The 25103-nt window shown below is 38.9% G+C and overlaps 1 protein-coding gene across 1 annotated transcript; it reads right to left on the reverse strand.

Annotated features, from left to right (window-relative positions):
• Window positions 1–256: 256 nt before the first annotated feature.
• Window positions 257–23029, reverse strand: LOC130909748 (5-hydroxytryptamine receptor 3A-like). The gene is made up of 11 exons (XM_057826536.1): window positions 22942–23029; window positions 18928–19094; window positions 16714–16758; window positions 16520–16629; window positions 16281–16450; window positions 12723–12880; window positions 12439–12649; window positions 6701–6856; window positions 6547–6626; window positions 4875–4964; window positions 257–529 (listed from the first exon to the last, which is right to left on the reverse strand). Exons 1-11 carry the CDS (start codon window positions 23024–23026, stop codon window positions 323–325), a joined length of 1479 nt encoding a protein of 492 aa, XP_057682519.1. The 5' UTR covers window positions 23027–23029; the 3' UTR covers window positions 257–322.
• Window positions 23030–25103: the final 2074 nt, after the last annotated feature.

Here is a 25103-nt window from a genome sequence, read left to right on the forward strand (position 1 = left end):
TGTTGCATTGCCATATCGTCGGATCATCGTTATCGTGAGCTTTGTATCGCAAATCGTATCGTATCGTGAGGTAACAAGAGGTTCCCATTCCTACTTACAGGTTCGTTGAATATTCTTTTATCCCAGACGAAATTGTCTGAAATACAGTCCCTGACAAAAGTCTTGTCTGTATTCTGTATGATAAAAATAGAGGCAATATCTATGACCAACAACCAGTTATTGTTTTGTTTTTGTTTCACATTTATTCTGCATGATCAATCAAGCATGCTCAGCAAAGAAATCACAGACAAACACCAGTTCCACTAGCAATCACTACTTAGCTCTAGTCACTGGTCCACTTGGAAAAGAGACTAGTCAAAAAGACGCTGACCATAGTCAAATAGAAGATGAAGAAGATTCTGTTAATTCTGCCTGCTACACGTGTCCAGTGACCCGACTTGTTCTTCTCTCTCTTGCCTTTGAGCACCAAAATCAGCTGCTTCAGCTCATCGGACAGCCTTTCTAGTGTTGCTGTGGCACCGTTTGGAACCTAAACAAAATTTGACAAGTAATATTAAAACATCTTATTTTCTATGCTAAATTAAAATGCCTGTGAAACGAAAAAGCATGTTTATATCATAATACACGCGGTATTTTATGCTCCTGAATGAAATGGACCGCTTGGATGTGTGTGGAAGCAATCGCTATATTTATTTAGTTTTTTTAATCCCGCGCCATGAAAATTAGTGACTTCCGGCAACAGTCTCGAGTTGAGAAAGAGGGCGCTGTGACGTGTACGGAGGAAGGAGTCCTCTTCACTATACAGCCGTACTGTTGTATGAGAAGGACTAAGGATTCAGCTGATTTTGCAGATTAATACATTTATTTTTCGCATCACGCCAGCCAAACGGCTGCAGAAAAATCTTGCTGTATGAGGGAGAGGCGTGTGCGCCTTTTGGGGGTTTCAAAAGGTTCCCATTCACCGGTGGATATTGGCCAAAACAAGCCCTACTACTGTGGGACCATGGGACTTACGAGGAAGTGAGTAAACATCGTGTTTTGTATTATGTCAAATACTGGGATCATTTTAATTAAAGATGCACCGATACCGATACTAGTATCGGCAGGGGGCGCCGATCCGGCCCAAAATGGTGGTATCGGTATCGGCGAGTACCAACAAAGACGGCGCCGATACCATTTACTGGTCCATTATTATAACATTTGACCGCAGCCTTTGTTTTTTCCTCCTGGCGCTCACTACACTTTGTCTCTGTGTTGTGTGATGACACGTGACCACCAAACAGCTATCGCTATTGGCCTGCTCCAGACCAATGAGAACGGGCCAATAGCCACTTCTGACCAATGACATGGCCGACATGGCGGCATGGCGGCGGTCGGGAAATGTTTCAAAATAGAAATCCCGTCAATTAAAATCAATGGCTGCGTGCAAGATTTGCGGCCTGAAAGTTTCGAGATGTGGAGTTAAATCTGCCAGTTTCAATACCTCGAACCTGATAAAACATGTGAAGACGAAACGTGAACGAACACAACGAGTTTGTGCCTGCAAGAGCAGGACTGCTTTTCAGAGGAAGGGCACTGGACAGGTACAACAATCTCTGGTCAGTTCACTACGTCTACTTAACTTTTATTGTCTTTTACTGAAAGAAATGCTGCAGTAATTTGGGAACTGTTTCCAAAGTAGGGTTGCCACTTTTCAGAAATAGAAATAAGGGACCCACACCCTCCCAAAAAAACAAGGCTAAATAGAGAGACGGGATGCTGTGGTCAATTATTATTACTTATAATTGTGAGCGTCCGCAAATGCGGAAACAAGGTTGGACCTCGAAGCGGACAACAAGCGGGGGATAAGTACAAGGGTTTAATGATTGCAAACAAAAAATAACATGCGATCGCGGGATAGTAGAAATAACAAAAGGAGTCCGTGACAGCAGGTCGACGGAGCTCAATACTACAAACTCGAAGATTTAATAACTAAGACGATAGGCAGCGAGCCAAAAAGCCAAAATAAAAACACTCAAATACCTGCACAGGGTAGAGGTTACAAACGAGTGCAGACCACTACCAGAAAAAAACCAATGCAGGGGCGTAACAAGCAAATGTAGCGAGACTATAGTGCGAGATGTCAAATGGCGATCAGCAAAGCAAATATCTCGGCAGCCTTCTCTGAGCTCACCCGTGCTTAAATGCTGCGTTGATGAGCCCGCATTGGATTCAGGTGTGACGTCAGGAACGCCCCCACTAACAGCCCAGCAACAAAACACAATCTAACCAGCAGCAGAATGTGACAATAATTTCATGAAAGTTGCACTGTTTGGCCTTTGAGAGGTTTAAAAAAAGTTTACTCAGTTCATTCAGAGTTTATTATTATGAACTTATTTTTACTTTCTTACTGTTGGGCTAGTATTATACTTTGTACTAGTCTTTTTCCTATTTTACAAAGGTAAGCAACAGCCTGACAAAGCCTTGATAGCAATGATTTCACATCCAATTATGTAGCTCTTTGGGAAAAAAAAAAATATATATATATAATCGGGGTGGTATCAGTATGATATCGGTATCGGCTGATACTGCACAGCCAAGTATCGGTATCGGGGCCAAAAAATGGTATCGGTGCAACACTAATTTTAATATGTAGGTGGCTTGCATTTTGTGACTGACATGCTCCTTGTCCCCTCGGCTGACGACCGGCAGCTTGTCGCACATCCCCCCGCCAGGAGAGCACTATACTCAGCTTATTCCCTTCTTCATTTGCCCGCCGTTCTGTCAAATTTTCCGACCAATCAGAAATTGCTACTCTGAGTTAAAAATAGCCGCGAATACAGCGATTACAAAGTAAACTCTACAAACTTTCTTTAAATAAAGGACTACTTACGTTTGATCATGGATGGGCATGTAATAGGCTCTCCTCATACACATTAGCTGAACATGTTAGCTGCACAACAACTGCAGCCGCCCTCCTTCAATGAGTCTCTCGCTGTTTACGACTTCGCCGTGTAGTAAAGCATTATTTTGCCATATTCGTGTTGACCATTTGGCAGCTACACGCTCCTCAGACGTTTGTTCAGCGGTCATTGTCCAGCTGCTCCCCCGGCGAGCTCTCCTGTCCGTAGTAGCAGGGGAATGAGCTGTAAATTGCTCTCCGCCGGGCGGTTTGCTGATCGACAATGACAATCGACAACCCAGTCGTCATGTGAAATGATCCGGGCTAGTTATGTGTGATTTTCCGCTTCGAAGACTTTGAAACATCACTCGGTTCGGGTTAGCATGTCGACTAGCTGTCACACCTCTTGGTTTGTCTACATTCTCTGAAGCCGGGGAAGGGAAATGACATAAGCCCGATTTAGGTGGCATAAAATATCGTTCGGGAGGTGCAACAGTAAAGGTGAAGTCGACAGTTTTGACCATTATGGAGTGATTTTGCCATGTCGTCTTGAATAAATGCATTTTTATTATTTCATATTCCATTTAGCAGAAGACTGTTATTTGTCATGATCATGCCATTTATTTAGCTATTGGGGAAAACTACTTGGATAAAAAAATAATATCCTGTAAAAATATTGGAGTAGAGAGACTGAAACAATGACATTTTGCGGCTCTCTTCGTCACATTTTCCTTGTTCTGAATAATTCCCCCTCAACGGGCTGACTGGTCCTTCTCAAGCCCTTTATTTAGTAGCTATTGGGGGAAAATACTTGGATAAAAAGAATATCCTTTAAAAATATTGGAGTAGAGAGACTGAAACAATGACATTTTGCAGCTCTCTTTGTCGCGTTTTCCTCGTTGTGAATAATTCCCCCTCAGTAGGCTGCATACTAAATCAGATGAAATCGTGACTCCGCTGACGTCATCCACCTGTTTGGGACGCTAGAGCCCTATAGTGGTAGGCGTGGCTAACCGGCAGATTAAAAGGCTAATTTCTTGTCATCTGCGCTTTGCTAAATTGTTGTATATAGTCGAATCGTCTCAAAATATGACTCTAATTCATATAATAATCCTATTTAAGACTTTGTTCTCCTGTCGTACGCACTTTAAGATTAGTAGTAGTAGTGCATGATCATGCTTGTGGGCATAACCTGCTTTGCTCACTTTTTGCCGGGGACAGGACATTAATAAGATGAAACTGATTATTGACTGGGGGTCAGGGCCACATTTCTATGAACCTAATTATAATTATCATAATTATTAATTATTAAAATAATTAATAGATGAAATGATCAAAGCAAAATAAATCTGTATTGACTTATACTAAGTTTTATGTGAATTGGTTCTCGTGATACAACGTTCGATTCATACCTTTGTTTTCAAAAACTGCTAAAGAAACTTTTTGAAGTGCAAGTCCATATATTAAAAAAAAAAAAAAAAAAAGCTGTCCAAGAAAGCGTCCACTTCTGGAGGACAGTGGAGCACCCCTGGACTCTATTTAAAGTATTGTAACATAAATGTGATTTAGAAAAAATTAGAGATATTCAAGGACCGATCTACATTTTACGCATTCTAGACTACTCCAAGCGGCGAAGCAAAGTACTCTCATGAAATTCTGATGTGTGATTTCATTTCACAGATTTTTTTTTTTTTTTTTTTTGAATGTCAGTGTCCCTCTGAAGTGGATTCATTTTTAGGACTTTTTGCCACTCTAAAGCCACCGTGTTGCTTTACACTAATGCAAATAATGCAAACAATGATCGAAATGAAGGACAGCTAGCTTGACTTTGTTGTTACTTCTGGAGGCTGGCCTGACTGCACTAGTTTTGCAAGTTAGCAAGTTCACACATATTAATGCAATGCTAACTCTGATGCAGCTTGGACTTTTAGTAGCAAAATTAGTGGTGTTTCCCCCACCTCCGCAACAATTTTTTTTTTTTTACATTACTTACAGTGGCTTGTGCTGGCTGAAAAAAAATCTTCTGTATTCCTCCGGCATGTTGTATTTCTGTCGACAGGGTTGTGTGAGTGTGCGTGTGCGTCTGTGTGGCAGAAGGAGGGGGTGGGGGGTCAAGTCATCAGCCAATCAAAGGTGCGTTTGAGCATAGACTTCATAATGATATTGACGGGACACCATCCCGGACAATGCGCCAAACGTCCCACGCTCCGCTTCAGTCGGTCGAAGTCGGTCGCAGTTATTGTCGAACACATGCAGTGATCCAACGCCGGATTTAGGTCGAAAAAGTATAAAAACTGTACCGCATGCAAACTGCAAGGATTCTATCAGGTGTGATTTATTCGAGGATTCGAGGTAATTATTATATTTTTCGTACCATGCATGCATTTTGAAACATTGTGGGAAAAAAAAAATCAATGGAAGAAATCGTAATTAGCAATAGTTACGTAAAATTAATGCTAACTGCCTGTTTTTTTTGCTTTTAACCAAGAATCAAGACTGTTTTATGTTCATATCTATAAAGAATTCAGGGATTTAAGCATTTATTCAGGAGAATTTTCAACGTAAAAAGCTCTTTGTGGTGATAAAGCGGCGCCACAGTGGCTTAAAGACTAGCAGCACATTCGACATATTTATGTAAAATAAATGCTGACTGCCTGGTTCTTTGCACTTTTAACAAAGAATCAAGACTGTTTTACATACATATCTATAAAAAATTAGGGATTTAAGCATTTATTCACAAGAATTTTCAACGTAAAAAGCTCATTGTGGTGGTCACAGTGGCTTAAAGACTAGCAGCATATTCGACAAATTTACGTAAAATAAATGCTAACTGCCCTTTTTTTTCTTTTAACTAAGAATTGAGATTAAATAATGCAAATATGGTGCCTTAAAAGTTGGTGGGGACAATTTGAGCATCCTCAAAAGTTGCTATGTTATGTCCCTACTGTCCCTATGCAAACCTACGTCCTTGCTTGTGGGCCATAATTAAATTTCCGAGGAAGCTGACCTTGAAATAAATTATGTAAACCTAGCCCTAGCATTCACAGTCAATGCCTTCAACAGAGCACACTGGCAACAAGTCATTGAAGCAAGGTGTTTAGCTCCATTTTCTATGCAATCCGTTACCACAGTAGATAGTGGCGCCTCCAGAAATGTTTCATAGGCGTGGGCAAATGGGGCCACTTAAAATCTTGGGGTGGCACACCAAAAATTTAAAGCTATAATTTTAGGTTTTTAGTTGTTGTTGTAGTAAACAGGCCATGGGAAAACTGTCAGAAAGACTTCAGGACACACCTACTGATATACTTCGGTTTATTGTGTTATATTTCAAGTTACTAATGATTCAATGTGCATAGTCCATAACAGTCCAGTCAACATTATGAATTCCACAGCTATTACAATCTGACATTATACTAGTATGTGTGGTGGCCAAAAAATGTATGTGGACACCCCTTGGTTAACGCCACTGACAGTAGAAACATGGGTTCGATCCCAGTTTACAGGAAATTATATATTCACTTAAGCTGAAGTCCAGTTTACTTAGAAGCATTAGTTTATCTAATTTTAAAAAGTTTTCTGTCAAAAATTAAAAACGCAAATGAAGTTGTCGACTTGAAATTTTAAAATCTAGTCAACTTTTTGTGTTTTTAACAGTGTAAACTCACCTCTTTAGTTACGGGCACCAGTTCTGTTGGAGTTTCAGGCATGGAATAAATGATTCCACACTGGTTCATCGTGTGCAGCTCTGCATATAAGGTAACAGAACCAATAGATCACTAGTTCTGTGCGTCAGTCATCAAAAAAAAAAAAAATTCTCACCTCCGTGCTGGATGTTGAAACTGGTTTGCACATTACTATTTCCCTCCCCGTCAGTGGCCGTGTCACTTATGTTGTCTTTCTCCACCAGGTGCATCACCAAGATGGTCTCCAGCAGGCTGAGTAGCATCAGCGTGAAGATCCCGATGCAGTACACGGCTGAGGATCGGGTTGTTTCCATTACAGTTTTTAGGAACAAAACAGTATACCGTATTTTCCGGACTATAAGTTGCACTGTGTTTCATAGTTTGGCTTGGCCTACAACTGAATATATTCAGGTGCGACATGTATATGATTTTGTTTTCACACTGTCAACTGCGAGAACGGCACTTTGGCCCTCATTTACTGTAATTTTTGGACAATAAGTCGGTTAATAGGTAACTTTATTTGACAGCGGCGTCATAAGACTGCTGTAAGACCGCCATAATTATGACATGACACTATCATGGGCATTAATGAATGTATATGACAGATGACATTACGTGTCATCTGGCAAATTATGTCACTAACTCCATTTATGGCCAGCTCGGATCTTTTACGTCCATTCAAAAGTGTGATAATTTGCCGGATAACACTAAATGACATCTCTTATAAGCACTCATTACTGCTCAGGACAGTGTCATGTCATAATTAGGATTGTCTAATGAAAGTTTTATGGCACCACTGCCAAATAAAGTGTTACCAAATACCATAACTAGAAATTAATGAAACAACTGGAACAGTAACTGAAGAAATTATTAGCACATTATTAGCACAGAACATGAATTTGGACGTTATTTACATCTGTAGCGCTGCAATGCATGCTAGGAGGCATGTTGGACAACAATGTTGACAGCAGGTGGCAGCAGAGGTTGACTGTCTCCCTCAAGGGAGCAGTGATGGCCAAATGAATCTTCTTGAAGCAATGAAGCTTTTCCGCCAACTGGCTCAAATGGTGGTTCATTTGGTCGTATGATGCCACTGTCGAATAAAGTGTTACCGGTTTATATCTTTTGATGTAAATACCCCATAATACAGTGAGGACAGCTGCGGCTTTTAGTCCATTGCAGCTTATTTATGAACAAATGCCGTTTCTGTGTCAAATTTGGTGGGTGGCGGCTTATAGTCAGGCACGCCTTATAGTCCAAAAATTATGGTAACTCATTAGCTGCTACTGACGGCACTGGACATTCAATCCATTTGAAGCATTGTCGTTTTCGTCAACAATGACGTTAACGTAAATATTTCTTTCAAGAACAAGTTTTTCATGATAATGACGAGCTAAAAATGTGGCTTGGGAGACTAGAACATAACGAGACAAATATAGCGACATAGTTTCTATTATACTGTATGTTCACAATGCATGACATTTTCATATTGTACATGGAGTACATCAGCCTGCGTCGTAGCAGTGTTTGGGTCGTTTCACTCATGTGAATCATGTGCTACCCCTCTCCCTCACTCTCGTCACTGGAGTTTAGGATATTTCAAGTGAGGCTGCGCTCCATCTTACTTGTTTGGAAACAGATGATAAGATTTGAGAATATGCAATGTTGCTTTAGCCTTTACAGGTTGTTCCTGAGTGATCGTCCCACACTAAATGTAACTCGTCACGTTAGCAACGCATTCGCGTTAGCATTAGCATTATTTTTGGCGTGGCGAGTATCCTCTGAAGCGCTCTGACAACTTTTTTTTTACAAACACTTCATGGCTTCTAGGCAGTGTTGTTAATCTTCCTTTAAAAAGTAATTAATTACAGTTACAAATTACTTCTCTCAAAAAGTAATTGAGTTAGTAACACAGTTACCCGAATGTAAGAGTAATTAATTACTTGTTTTTTTCATTAAAAAAAAACAACAACAACAACATAGGTCACACTATGTGAAGTCCAAAGGGTTTTTGGGGCAATTCGCCTTAACCCAATTCTTTACCCTAAACCAGGGGTCGCCAAACTTTTTCCTGGGAGGGTCACATAACCCTTCCCTTCTCTGATGAAGGGCCGGGGTCAGTTTGTAACAGAAAAAGTGTGACGATTGCAAGAGAATTGAAATGTAAAAATGTATTGTTTTTCAGAAAGCCACAATCAAATAACCCTTTCTGGATTCTTCACAGAACAAAAGTAAATAAAATAAAAATAATATCATATAATATAATATAATTAGGGCTGTCAAAATTATCACGTTAACGGGCTGTAATTAGTTTTTTGAATTAATCACGTTAAAATATTTGATGGAATTAACGCACATGCCCCGCTCAAAAAGATTAAAATGACACACAGTGTAATGCCCGCTTGTTACTTGTTTTTTGGTGTTTGGCGCCCTCTGCTGGCGGTTGGGTCCAACTGATTTTATGTGTTAGTACCTTGAGTGAGCATGGTGTAATTATTGACATCAACAATGGCGAGCTACTAGTTTATTTTTTTATTGAAAATTTTACAAATTTTAATAAAACGAAAACATTAAGAGGGGTTTTAATATAAAATTTCTATAACTTGTACTAACATTTATCTTTTAAGAACTACTAAGTCTTTCTATCCATGGATCACTGTAAGAGAATGTTATGTTGTTATGTGTGTTAATGTTAATGCCATCTTGTTGATTTATTGTTATAATAAACAAATACAGTACTTATGTACCGTATGTTGAATGTATAAATCCATCTTGTGTCTTATCTTTCCATTCCAACAATAATTTACAGAAAAATATGGCATATTTTATAGATGGTTTGAATGGTGATTAATTAATTTTTAAGCTGTAGTTAACTGGATTAAAAATTTTAATCGTTTGACAGCCCTAAATATAATATAATATAATAATAAATAATAATAACACTAGTGATTAAATAGATAATAACCAAATAACCCTCTCTGGGTTCTTCACAGAAAAAAGCCAGGAAATAAATAACACTTTAAAAAAAAAAATTTTTTTTTGTTGTTTTTTTTGGGGGGTTTTTTGTTCAGGGGCCGGACCGTGTCCGGCCCGCGGGGCCATAGTTTGGGGACCCCTGCCCTAAACTCAGTGTTGTTAATCATACTGAAAAAAAGTAATTAATTATAGTTACAAATTACTTCTCCCAAAAAGTAATTGCGTTAGTAACTCAATTACCTGAATGTAAGAGTAATTAGTTACTTGGCAAAGTAATTGGTGATAATTACTTTTTTTTTTTTTTTCCCTCAAAAAAAACCCAAAAAAACATTGGCCACACTATGTGAATTTTTTTGTGAAGGTTTTTGGTACAATTGGCCCGAGCCCAATTCTTTACCCTAATTTACCCTTTACCCTGAATCAACTGTTAAAAGTTGTTAAAATTGCTCCCATTATTGCATTAGTTCCCTTCTCTCTACTTTCGACATATGAAAGTTTTAAAACTGTTTCATCATTTAAAGATAGATTCAAATCAAGATTTTCGCCGATTTAGAAGTATTTTAGATAAAAAGTTACTTAGGTTCGCTAGGAAGGTTCTCTACAACAGAGCCGTCTTAAAAAGTCTACTGCTTTAAGATGGCAGCTGTCTACTAACTCATTTAGTGCCATGTCTGTCATTTTGCATCTAGTTATATCTATGTACAGTACATGTGATATCTACCATGTCTACCATATCTACCATAACATGCGGGCGTAGTTTGTAGGCTATCGGCTACAACATGTATTATTGGAGCTACCTAGCATTGCGTTTGCTCGGCGTCACAACTTTCTTGCCTCCTCCCTACTCCTGCTCTGCTCTGTCGTCTCGGTGAGTCCGTCTCCCTCAGACTTTTCGACCAATATAGTAACGAATAGTAACGCATGCCTTTCCGTTCCCAGTAACGGTAACGGCGTTGCCAAGATGAGAAAAGTAATTAATTAGATTACCCACTTCTGAAAAAAATAACGCCGTTAGTAACGCCGTTATATTGTAACGCCGTTATTAACAACATTGCCTAAACTTAACTAGACACAGGGGAATTGTGGATATTGCAATAACTACAGGTAAATAGTAACCTTTGCTATGTTTAGAAGTCATTTAATGTTGTGAATTAACCGTTAAAGTTGTTAAAATTGCTCCCGTTATTGCATCAGTTCAACTTTTGTCTACTTTCTACATGTGAAAGTTTTAAAACTGTTTCATCATTTAATGATAGATTCAAGTCAAGATTTTGCCGATTTAGGAGTATTTTAAATAAAATGTTTCTTAGGCTCGCTATGAAGGTTCTCTACAACAAAGCCTTCCTGAGAAGTCTACTGCTTTAAGATGGCGGCTGTTTACTAACGCCGGCGAGTGTATCATTTCGCATCTACTTCTCTATACATTTGCTAACGCCACTTAGTCTGTCATTTCGCATCTAGTTCCATATGCATGTGATATCTAGCGTAGCATCATGTGGGCGTAGATTGTAGGCTGTCGGCTACAGCCAGGTATTATTGGAGCCACCCAGCCTAACATCGTGTTTGCAACAGTGTCACAACTCCCTTCCCTCCTTCCCACTCCCGCTCTTCACTCGCCGTGTCCCTCAGACTTTTCTCGCGTCATTCAACCAACGTAGTAACGCACGCCTTTACATCCTCAGTAACGGTAACGGCGTTGCAAAAATGAGAAAAGTAATTAATTAGATTACTCACTACTGAAAAAAATTACGCGGTTGGTAACTGATGGGGGAAAATATTACATTATGCTTTTGTGATGTATGATTGCTTCTGTGACATAGATTGTAAAAACTTCTATTGTTTTTCACCTTGTTCCCATAGTTAGGAGACGCGCTTGAGAATCTCACCTGGGAGTTACACGCCTGGGTTCCATAGAAACTTGTTTTGCACCCATAATATTTACCATTTGTTGCATCTATTGCAGCACAGCTCATCTGTCCAATGTGAAAAGCCCTTTTTCGAGGGGGCTGAAGCAAAAGTAGCTTAAATGTTTGTGATTGGACGGCGCCGCGCCACTCGGGGGCGGAAGTTGGCCTCTCTGCCCCCGGGGGGCACGTCCCTACAAAAACCGAACATTTCCGGGCGACCAGTGAAGTCCGCTGGTGGAGTAAGCGTACGCATCGCCCAGCTTTGTCCTTTTGCCGCTTTACAGGAGTGTTGCAGGCTTCCCACTCACTTGTCACGATAAGCGATTTTCATTGCTAAAGGGACATTTTGTTTTGCTGTAACGGTAACGCGGGGATTCTGGAGTTGACAAACTCAAATCTAGCATCATCGTTGACATTTGTTACACTTGTTTGTGTCGCTTGTTGCTTGCTCTTGTGGGATTGTAATCAATAAATCTCATTTATTCTGCATTTTCTAATCAATAAACACTGTCTATTGAGCAAAAGTGTGCCTGTTACTGATTCGCCGCGAACCTGGACATTTCGGAAAACAGTAACGCCGTTATAGTCTAACGCCGTTATTAAAAACACTGATTCTTGGTGGGTTTAACTGAAAATAATGTTTTGCTTTTCTTGCTGAGTGTGTATTATCATCACAAAGTTGGTGTTGTCCTTGTAGATGCTACAATATGTGCCCGTCTGTCTATGTTCATTTGAAATTATTGGAAACTTTTATTTGTTTTTGGAGTAAAACTGGTGAATTTTACAGACGAAAACATTTTCCTTAACTGTCGACTAAATCTAGACGAAATTTCTATGAGATTTCGTCGACTATAACTAGATGAAGATGAACACATGTTGAAATGACAAAAAAATGGCTGTGACTATTTAGTATTTTTGTCCAAAAGACTAAGACAAAAATGAAAAGGGCTGCCAAAAACAACAGATTTGAAGTGTCAATCTAAATTCGTACCTATGAGAGGGACGAAGTTGGAGGAGGCAGGTAGAATCTCGTTGAGGATGAGCTGCAGAACGGTGACAGCCAGCATGACGGTCACCTTGAAGCTCAGCTTCTCACCTCCAACGTCAGAGATGAAGAAGGAGGCCAAGTCTAGAGCAAGGAAGAAGAGGACGGGCAGCAGGAAGGTGACGACATACAGGATGGGTTTCCGCCTCATGGTGATCTGTGGAAGAGTGTCGACATCAACACTTTGCTGGACTCTGGAATCTAATTTACTTTCACAGTGAAGTGGATACCGTGTAGACAATGACATCCTGGTGTTCTGGGCAACTGGCGTTGATAGTGGTCACTGTCAAGTTGAGGAAGATCCATTCATACTGCGTGCGCATCAAGTCGCGAGACCATTCGGTGGCCTCGGATGAGTTGTCGCTGGGCTGCAGGCGTATATCCTTAACTGCAAGGACGAAATTCATTAGCTCATTTTTTAAACCAGTCGTATCGGAAGGCGAGGTGGAGAGAAATGAGACGAACTATTAGTTCCTTAGAAAACAGTTGATTGTTTACTTTCAAGCAACATTTTGAAAGTAAGCATGTTTACATTTTTCTGTGAATCAGTGTTGTTTCTCGCAGCCCTTTTCACTTTCGTTTTAGTATTTTGGACAGTAATACTTATTAGTCTTATTCATATTTTAGTCATTTAAAAATGTTTTGCTCATCTAGTTTTTTTTGACGAAAACTGAAGACTAATTTCGACTAGTTTTAGTCGACGTTTACAAAAATTGTTTTCGTCTGTAAAATTTAAAGATCTTATTCCAAAAATAAACAAATAAATAAAGGTTTCTAACTATTTCGAATGAACATTGACAGACAAGCACATATTATAGCGTCTACAAAGACAACGCCAACTTCCTGATAATACACACTCAGTAGGAAAACAGTACATTATTTTCAATTAATCATACCCACGTGGACGCCACGAAATGTATGTAAAAAAAAAAGTTGTCCCAGAGTTTAAGAGGATGCTTGCCATTAGCATTTACCAAATGCTAACTCGAATGCTAATGCTATGCTAATGCTATGAGTTACATGTAGAGTGTGATGATCACTCAGCACAGACCTTTGAAGGCTAAAGCAACATTGCATATTCTCTCTGGTTAAGAAAACACATCTTACCATGTTGATGGGGGAAAATATTATGTGATGCCTTAACATTAGCGCATTATCCCTTGTGATGCATGATTGCTTCTGTGACCTAGATTGTAACAACCTCTATTGTTTTTCACCTTGGGTCCCATAGTTAGGAGGGAATCTCACGAGATAACTTGTTTTGCACCATAGTACGCGCTTGAGTTCCATAGTTAGGAGGGAATCTCACGAGATAACTTAAATAAACATTCTACCTTAACCGCTGGGAGCCTCAACGGGGGGGGAATCTCATACCCTTGCGGGGGGGGGGGGGGGGGGGGGGAGTCTCACGAGTTCGGGTTGTGCGTTTTCGTGGGGGCAGGGAGTGGACACCCGTGTCCCCTCGTCAGAAGTGGCGATAAGAGTCGGGAGATTCCCCCAACTCCCCAGAAGTCTGCCAGCGGATTACGTACGGGTCGCTTGGCTTTGTTTCTTCGCCGCTTTGCCGGAGCGTTTGGCTCCCCGCTCATTTGTCAACGGTAAGCGATTTTCATTGTTAAGGAACAGTTTGTTGTGCTGTAATGGTAACGCGGGGATTCTGGGATTGACAAACTAGATCTAACATCATCGTTACCACTTGTTCTTGGTTTGATACTTGTTGCTTGCTCTTGTGGGATTGTAATCAATAAATCTAATTTATTCTGCATTTTCTAATCAAAAAACATCGTCTATTGAGCAAAAGTGTGCTGGTTGCTGACTCACCGCGAACCCGGAAATTTCAGAAAACACGTGTGTGCAAGCCTGGAGTGACACAACCAGGCGCTGCTACGATGCAGGCTAACTACACATAAAATGTCTCACATTGTGAAGATGTGACGGAAACTATTGTGCATTTTCATCTCGTTGTCATCTCGTCAGACGAAAACTGGCATTAGTCTTGTTATATTTAGTCTCCCAAAACATGTTTTTAGCTCGTTATCGTATCGTCATCGTCATGAAAAAATTGGTTGTTGACGAAATATTTTCATTATAGTCATCGTTGACGAAAACAACACTGCTGTGAAACATATTAAAGTTCTCTTATATGGTCTTATTTGTATCTGCTTTTATTTTTGCGTCGAAGAGAGATTCGTTGTTTCACTGAGAAATATTGTACGAATAAATTAATTATGAATACAGACAGTAATAAAGTGCTTTAAAAACATATTTACTGGAATACAGTATACATTTTTAAATATTATTTATTGGTAATATTTTATATGAAGTTATTTATAGTACCATTTCTATTTTGCCGACATTTTGCAGGTAATTTAATGAAACTACATAATCATTTTTGTTTAATTGTTAAAAAACTGCAGCGTATAAAAAGTGAAGAAATGATGCATGATAAGAATAATAATGATATATAGATATACAGTAATTTAAATTCAATTCATCAATATCAAATATTTTAATCACATATTTATTATAAAGTATACATATTTGTTCGTTATATACAGTGGGGAGAACAAGTATTTGATACACTGCCAATGGGTTTTCCCATTGACTGTGTTTCAAATACTTCTCCCAACTGTATGTACTTATTATCAAAATAAAATGTATATTATTTATTCATTAGTGTCAATTTTTTACATAGTAATAAAACTTAGGTTCTTTTTTTTTTTTAAACTTTTGAAAATACAAAAAACATATTGCAGTTTTTTTAAAACTATAATACAATACTAATATATTAAGTACTGGACTAGACATACTGTAATTTTCATACTTTAAGGCGCACCTGACTATGAGCTGTCACCCACCAAATTTGGCACGAAAACAGCATTTGTTCATAGATAAGCCGCACTGGACTATAAACCGCAGCTGTCCTCACTGTATTATGTGATATTTACACCAAAAGATATTTACCGGTAACACTATATTTGACAGCGGCATCGTACAACCGTCATAAAACCAAATGATACACCATGAATCATTGCTTCAAGAACCTTCATTTGGCCATCACTGCTCCCTTGAGGGGACACAGTCAACCTCTGCTGCCACCTGCTGTCAACACTGTTGTCCAACATGCCTCCTAGCATGCATTGCAGCCATACGGATGTAAATAACGTCCAAATTCAAGTTCTGTGCTCATTATTTCTTCAGTTACTGTTCCAGTTGTTTCATTAATTGCTAGTTATGGTATTTGGTAACACTTTATTTGACAGTGGTGCCATATACTGTAACTTTCATTAGACAATCATAATTATGACATGTCACAGTCCTGAACATTAATGAGTGCTTATAACAGATGTCATTTAGTGTTATCCGGTACAATATTTCACTTTTGAATGGATGTAAAAGATGCAAGCAGAACATAAATGGAGACATAATTTGCCGGATGATTTTTTTAATGAGATAATCCTTCAGTAATGCTGTAATGATAGTGTCATGTCATAATTATGACGGTCTTATCATGGTAGTCTTATTACGCCGCTGTCATATAAAGTTTTACCTATTGATCCAAATAAATCAACAAATAAGCCACACTGGAATATAAACCGCAGGATTCAAAATGAAGGAAAAAAGTAGCGGTTTATAGTCCGAAAATTAAGGTAATAATAAAATATAAATAATATTTGATGGATATTATAAAAGATTTTTTCATCATTTTGTATAACGTATTAAAAATACCTTTAAATCATGTGATTGTTTTATTCTACTTTTTTTTTCTCACAGTGAGTCCGACTTACCTGAGTGTATGATGGACTTGAAGGTGAGATTGCATCTCTGTATGTCGAAGGGAAACTTGTAAATATGCATGCGGCACACGCTGACCAGCACTTGGTCATTGGTGACCTCCACCTGGCCATCGGCACTGATGGTCAGGTAAGGACTCACCGGGGCTCTGTCCTTCTCCGTCCTGTATAGGAGACAATTTGAGTGGTGCTTCCTGATGCGAGGGGCACTTTTTGCACTTTTAGCCACTTACGTCTCCTCGATGGTGAGATCCGGCTTCCACAAAAGGTTAATGGGAACAGACACGTTATTGATCCCACAGAATTTTTGCGGGTCCCAGGCGATGTGTTCGTTGTGCCACCTCTGAAAACCGCAAAAAAGGCTTTTAACTGCCTGGACTCTCACCGAAAACAAAACTTTAATCATGATTATCAAAGTAGAACTTACCATGACAGTCCAAACATAAGGAATGAATTTCTGCTCCTTCTCTATCTAGAAAATAGACATTTTATTTTCAATTAAATGTTTGGATATCTTTTCCCCCGCGGGAGTCACAAAATTGACATTGTAGACATTGTAATGGTAGACATCCAAAACATTTGAAGACTTTTGTCTAGCAGCATTGGAGAGCACGATTTTTGTTTGCGTTTGTTCGGACAGCATTTTAACTCATTTATGGGTGTGGAATTTAAAACTGGCCTAAATTTTTCTCATTAAAAAAAAAAAAAAAAACTTGTTTAACTTATTGGACGTACAAGCCATTTGAACATTTTTCAGAATTTTTAACAAATTTAAAAATAATTTTAGTAGTAGTCCCCAGTTTACGAACGAGCTCCGTTCCTGCGCTGGCAATGTAACCTGGATTTCCGTGTAAATCGGAATTACCCTTTCAGTACCTCTAAACACCCGCATAATTAAAATATATATATATATCCAAAAACATGTATTTTACGTCATATTAATAAAATAAAGATAAAAAATAAGTGAAAAGTGCGTGACTGGCAATAAAATGGACGACGCGGCACTGTCTCTTGTCTGAAAAAAAGGGGGGTACGACTCGAGACAAAATAGCGGCCGAAACACCATTGTCGTAAAGTCGAAATCACGCAAGCCAGGTCCCTCGTAACCCGGGGACTACGTGTAATTTATTTAAAAAAAAAAAAAAAAAAAAGACAGGGAGAGAATATCAACCATGTTTTCTCCTTTCTTTGTGGGTTAGTATGGAGCCCCCGGGTGCCATGGTAGAAAAAAAAAAATCATAGCTAATCTGTACCCACAGATTACTAAACTCTACCCACAGTTTAGTAATCTGTACCCTCAAATTACTAAACTGTACCCACAATTTAGCAATCTGTACCCACAGATTACGAAACTGTACCCACAGTTTAGCAATCTGTGGGTACATTTTTTTTGTGGTGGGTTTTAAACAATACATTGATTTGGATTGATACATTGATCGGTTATGCAATGATCCAATCAAATCGATCGAAATGCTATTGGCACTATTTACATAGATGACATTTTGTTAAAAAGAATGGTTTTAATTAAATGTTTAAAATTTTTCAGCATCAAAATTGTCAAAAATGTCAAAACTGTTTTGTATTTCAATTGCATTTTGTGAAATAATATAATTGATTGTGTTAGATATGTATATGATATGTTATTAAATCAGTTCAAGGCATACTTTATAATATCAGCAAATGTTGTTGTCCCAATAACTGATATCGTATTGTATTGTATCATCACGAAATTGGTGATTTAAATCCCAAGTGTTAATGACAGAGTTGTACCCCCTGTACCCACAGTTTAGCAATCTGTACCCACAGTTTAGCAATCTGTGGGTATTTGAGTAATCTGTGGGTACAGATTAGTAATCTGTGGTGCAGATTACTAAACTGTGGGTACAGTTTACTAATCTGTGGGTACATATTAGTAATCTGTGGTGCAGATTACTAAACTGTACCCACAGATTAGTAAACTGTGGGTACAGATTAGTAAACTACCCACAGATTACTAAACTGTAGGTACAGATTAGCTATGATTTTTTTTTCTACCCTGGCACCCGGGGGGCTCCGCAATCTGTACCCACAGATAACTAATCTGCACGCACAGATTACTAAACTGTACCCACAGTTTAGCAATCTCTGGGTACAGATTAGTAATATGTGGGTGCAGATTACTAAACTTTGGGTACAGTTTACTAATCTGTGGGTACACATTAGTAATATGTACCCACAGATTAGTAAACTGTGGGTACAGATTAGTAAACCACCCACAGATTACTAAATTGTGGGTACAGATTAGCTATGATTTTTTTTCCTACCCTGGCACCCGGGGGGCTCCGCAATCTGTACCCACAGATAACTAATCTGTACCCACAGATTACTAAACTGTACCCACAGTTTAGCAATCTGTGGGTGCAGATTAGTAAACAGTGGGTACAGATTAGTAAACTACCCACAGATTACTAAAATATGGGTACAGATCAGCTATGATTTTTTTTTTCTACCCTTGCACCCGAGGGGCTCCGTAGGTTAGGGTTAGGTTTTAAAAAATGTGCACGTGGTAATAACATACTAAGTAACTTTTAGTTTTAATCAGTGTTAAAAAAAAAAAAAAAAAATCCCAGGTAATTCCCAGTACAGTCCATGTAACATTTACCACATCAAGGATGGCGAACAGCAGCAACTCTAGCGACACACGAGTGGGCCTCATGTAGTGCTTGACCGGCCGCGTCATGGAGAATAGTTCATTGCTTCGGTTCAGGCCCAGGTGGTTTAAAACATCCTGGTAACTACAGCTGGTTGGCTCCAACGCCACATCATGAACTGAAACAATAAAACATCCATTGTCACTAGTGTTGCACTGATACCATTTTTTGGCTCCCCGATACCGATGCTGTGGGATATCGGCCAACACTGTAACAATACCACATTTTAAAAATATTTACACTCATTGTCCCTGGGTTACGAACGAGAGCCATACCTACACTGGTGACGTAATCTGCGTTTAAATTGGAATTAACCCATTAAGTACCCCTAAGTATCCAAAAAGTCCATAAGTATTGTATTTTGTTTAATAATGGAGGATACACTGCCCTCTGGTGGCAGCGTTGGGTCTGGCTGGTCTGTCGCCTAATGACTGAGGAGCAGACTCGCGTCTGACATGGATAAAAGACAGCTGCACTTTAGTTTGGCCCACATAAGGCTGTAAATTGTTTCAGCTAATATATATTTGTGTATGGATCTGTAAATTTACAGCTACAGTTTGTGAAGTTACGTGTGAACGATTTGCTATGAGAATTGTAAATACATTAGCATTCATAGCATTTATGTTAGCTGACTTTTGTTAGGCAAATAGGGTTAATTTAATCTACAAAATTTACATATTTATCAGACTAAATGGACGTTTAAACACCAATTGTTTTGTATCAAGTGTTTCATTGTTAAAATGTGTGTCGTTTTGAACATGAGTGTTGTTGGGTCTAAAACTCGTTCTTTAACTTAGTTATTTACCCAAGGCAAGCTGACAAAAGGCAGGGCACGGTGAGACAGAGTCAGAGAGCAGGTTGGGAGAGCCAGGAGACAGAGTTCCGCGATCAATGCTGTCTCATTAGAGTCTCTCTCTGAACTCCCGCTGCTAACTTTTATTGAGGGCTTGTTGCTGGGCGGAATACAGTTACAACACTGTTGTCCAACGTGGCAGTATTCTAGTCATTGATTGAACAGTCACACTCTTGATTGAATTAACAGTCACACTCTTGAGCAGGCAAGATATCTTTGTTTTGAACACACATTTGCACTCAAAGTACTGTAGCTTGGTGGAAAAGTACTGAGACGTTGTGTGATGAATCAACATATGTGTGTGTATCTATTTATCAGCAGAATGTGAGCAATCGCCGGTAAGCACATGATTATGCGCTAAAACTGTATTCTTCATAATAGCTTGGGAGTGCGCGTATAAAAGCTGTGGGAGAGCAAACTGGCATAATATATTTGGCATATAAAAACAAGCTTATCTTACAAGTGTACATATGTGTGTTACAGCTTTAGTAATTGTCAAAAGTGAAGGAGGTAAAAGGCTTCGAAAAGCACAATTGCCTTGTTTGACGTCTATAAAGCTGAACAACTTCACTTTTAGTGACGACAGGCCATGTCACATTAATAAAGTAAAATATAAGATACTGTGAGGTACAATTAGGTAGTTTGTTTATGCGACAAAAAAAACTAAACAAAAAACAACAGGAGACAAAATGGCGGATGAGACTTCACTTCGTGAAGTTGAAATGGCCTAAGTCAAGTACGTGGTAACCCGCGGATAACCTGTATACAAAATTTACATATTTTCCTTTAAATACTACATTTCTGCAAAGTCACTTGAATGTAAAGTAATTCTATCATGGCTTAGATACTGCTTAACTCATTGTCTGCCATTGACGGTACTAGACGTCCATCCATTTGAAGTGGGAGGGTTGGCAGTGAATGAACGAATGAGTCACCCTTCCACTTCAAATGGATGGACGTCGTCTACTAGTGCTAAACTCATTTAAATATATCCCGCATTTAGAAGATTTCTTGCGATTGACTGACATGGACGGCCAATCCATTTGAAGTGGGAGGGTTGGCAGCAAATGAACATTCCCAGTTCGAATGGCAGAACGTCTACTAGTGATAGACTAATTAAAATACTCTGCAATTAACTCATTGACTACCATTGACGGCGATGGACGTTCAATACGTTAGAAGTGGGAGGGTGGGATACTAAATGTCACACTGAATTTACAATTTTTTGAATGTCGCTTTAATTTTTTCCCATAGATATCACATATATAGAACAAGATGAGAAAATTCAGTAGTGAGTAATCAGCGGCCATCTTAAAGCAATGAGCATTAAGGAACTATGCTTAAATAATACACTTTACTGGTCCTTGGCATACATATACACAAAATGGGGTGTTGAACTGACATTAAAAAATTGTGGAAAAAATTTGCACCTAATAATATTGCTTTCCTTCAGCATTTAGCAATTGTGTCCTTTTAACATAAAGCACACATGTCTAGCCAACATTAGGCAAAACTAGGGCTGTCAAATTTATCGCGTTAACGGGCGGTAATTTTTGTAATTAATCACGTTAAGATATTTAACGCATGCACGGAATGACCCACTCACGCATTGCCGCAAACAGACTACAATGGCGCCGTTCTACGCATATACAGAGCTAAGAGGCAGTGACAAGTGAGTGGAGTGGATACAGGCATTCATTTGGACCATGCTTTTAATTGCCTAAAGCTTTGACATGTCTTCCATAACAATTATAACTATTGAGGCAAGCAATGTGGGGAAGAATGACCGGAGTTGATCTTTTTCTTAACACTCTGCATTGTACACAACACAGAGACGAGATAGTATTTGCAGCCACTACACACAGTCATGGTTACCCACTTACCATCACGCATTTGGGCAGAACAGTTTTGTCACTACATTATCATTTACTGAAAGCTCAACAAATACACTAGATGGCAATATTTAGGCACAATATACAAACTCACATTTATCCTTTAAGAATCTATCCGTGGATCCCTTTCACAGAAAGAATGTTAATAATGTTAATGCCATCTTGTGGATTTATAGTTGTAATAAACAAATACAGTAGTTATGTACAGTATGTTGAATGTATATATCCTTCTTGTCATTATCTTTCCATTCCAACACTAATTTACAGAAAAATATGGCATATTTTAAAGATGGTTTGAATTGCGATTAATTACGATGAATTAATTTTTAAGCTGTGATTAACTCGATTAAAAATTTTAATCGTTTGACAGGGTTAGGGTTAGTTACTTAGGCGCCACTTCAATGTCAATGGGCTGTAATGGTAAGTCGTCAAAAATCCCAACCACCTATGTTTTCCTGTCATTGTAAATGAAGGGAAAATGTTTGCCATTAAAAATGAATGGAATTCCGGTCATTTTGATATTTAAACGGTGCCGGTCGGTCAATCGGTTTGGAGTCTCCAGTGCGCCGAAAAAATGTGGATAAAAAGATTATGAAAGAATGAAATAAAAATAAAGTTGAAGAATTTTACTAGCTAGGCCTATGCCTTGCAAAGCCCCATCTAATTAAAAAAAAACACCTTTTTACAAACAAAATAATAATTAAATGGTGATGGTTATTGGGCCGGCCGGCTCTACCAATGAGGTGTCACTTATTTTTTCAGAGAGTTGGCAACCCTACTTTTAAATCTCGCGAGAAATGACGAGACTATTGCAATTGGTTGGAAAGGCACATTAACATTATGTTGCATCAACATGATCTAATATAGCTACTCATTCATTGTTCATGTTTATGTATGGACTGCATGATTTAATCATGCTCACCCTGGAAACATGATGTGTTCTTGCTGAAAATGCACATTGTCTTATAGTAAACTTTACAACCTACTGGAGTCAATTTTTTTTTTTTTTTTTTTTTTTTTTTTTTTTGAGTATAAGGGTGTTTGATAAACCTCTCCTTCTGTCAGCTTCACAGTTGGAGTTTGTTGGTGTCCTTTTTGACGCCACGGAGTGAGATTTGACATGAAGCCCCAGATTGAGGGAGATTATCAGTGGTCTTGTATGTCTTGCATTTTCTAATAATTCCTCCCACAGTTGATTTCTTTACACCAAGCGTTATTACCTATTGCAGATTCAGTCTTCCCAATCTGGTGCAGGTCTACAATTTTGTCTATGGAGTCCTTCGACAGCTCTTTGGTCTTGGCCATAGTGGAGTTTGGAGTGTGACTGACTGAGTTGTGGACAGGTGTCTTTTATACCGATAATGAGTTAAAACAGGTGCCATTAGTACAGGTAACGAGTGGAGCCTCTTTAGGCCTCGTTAGAAGAAGTTAGACCTCTTTGACAGCCAGAAATCTTGCTTGTTTGTAAGTGACCAACAGGGCCGGCCAGCCTATACGCAGACTATGCAGCTGCTTAGGGCCTCTGACCACTACGGGGCCCCAAATCTGGCAATTGTTTAATTTATATTCTATTTTGTTTACCAAATTAAATTCAAGCTTAAAAAATAAAAATTCTTCCTTAACTTCTTTATTTTCCCTCTTTTAGAAAAAGGTTTGGCGTTATCTACTGTAAGTACTGACAATCATTTGGGGTGAGAAGTTTGAAGTATGCAGTGCAACAAAATCTGATTAATATACAAAATATGGACGTGTGAGTTTGATTGCATGTATGGGTTTCACAGTACACTGTGACGAAATGGTGTGCCAAAAAGATGGGCCCCTTGGCATTATTTTGCTTAGGGCCCCCAAATGGCCTGGGCCGGCCCTGGTGACCAAATACTTATTTTCCACTCTAATTTGGAAATAAATTCTTTAAAAATCAAACAATGTGATTTTCTGTTTTTTGTTTGTTTGTTTGTTTTTCCCACATTCTGTCCCTCGTGGTTGAGGTTTACCCATGTTGAAAATTACAGGCCTTTCAAATCTTTTCAAGAAGGGGAACTTGCACAATTGGTGGTTGACTAAATACTTATTTTCCCCACTGTATGTGATATCTGTTTTTTTTTTGGACTTCCTAACATTGTTGACTCATGGAGCAATTTGTTTGCCATCCACTTGTGGGAAAGTTCACCACACTTGCCAATTTTCTCCATTAGTGGATAATTGCTTGAACGTGGTTCACTTCCGGAGCCAAAGCCTCCAAAATGGCTTTACTTTGTTTCTCGTTGGTTCTTTAACAGCATCAGATAGTAGCATGACTTATTTTAATGACATCTTTTAGCCTATTTCGCTTTGTCCGGTGGCTACTTTTAAATTGATTTAAAATATATATATATATAAAATCATCAATTAGAAGCTGCATTTAAAAAAAAAAAAAAAAAAAAACCATATTGCTATTGTGTGATATATTGACTTATTGCCTGCCTTTGATGGTGATAGAAGGCCAATTCATTTTGACATGGAGGGCTGGCAGCGATCAACACCCAAGTCAATACGGATTGGATGTCCATCACCGCAATGGCAGCGAATCACTCAATGCCAATCATCCCAGTTGAAAGGGTGTTAACTCATTCACCACCAAAGACTTAAAAACAATGTTGTTAACGATTTTCAACTGCTCCTAACTAAAGAACGAAAATGAGTAAAAACAAATTTTTTTATGATGAAAGATTGCAATTTAATCATTCTTTTTGTAAATTCTGCATTCATGTAGCCCGAGAACACAATATTCTGTGGCAAAAGATGGGGATAGTGAATGAGTTTTAATGTCTATCACATTCAATGAATGTACTGAAACAGGCATCAATATGTAGCCCACTTTTTCTCAGTTCAGAGTGCAAAATTCTAAAGTGAGTGACAATGCTGCCACTTAGGCAGACAATTGCAGGAGTCACGATGATTTGAGTCACAAGTCAGTCCTAAGTCTTACCTGTTGTGGGCAAGTCAAGTCAGGAGTATGAGCCCAGTATGAGAAAGCTGGGTCTCCCTCAGAGGTCATGGATCTTACAGCAGGACAATGACCCAAAACAGACTTCAAAAAGCACTAGAAAATAGTTTGAGAGAAAGCACTGGTGACTTCTAAAGTGGCCAGCATTGAGTCCAGACCTGAATTCCATAGAACACCCATGAAGAGAGCAGTTGGCCAAAGAAGAATGGTCTAAAATTCCAGCAGAGCATTGTAAGAAACTCAATGATGGATACCAGAAACGGTTGTTCGCATTTATTTTGTCTAAAGGTTGCGCTACCAACATAGGCGGAGCTACTTTTCAGGCGAAGTAGGCGATCGCCTTAGGCCCCAACCAGTAGGGGGCCCCCAACCAGCTGCCCTTGCCCCAACGAGCAA

This window comes from Corythoichthys intestinalis, chromosome 21 (assembly GCF_030265065.1).
Source record: "Corythoichthys intestinalis isolate RoL2023-P3 chromosome 21, ASM3026506v1, whole genome shotgun sequence".
In the NCBI taxonomy this organism is placed as follows: domain Eukaryota; kingdom Metazoa; phylum Chordata; class Actinopteri; order Syngnathiformes; family Syngnathidae; genus Corythoichthys; species Corythoichthys intestinalis.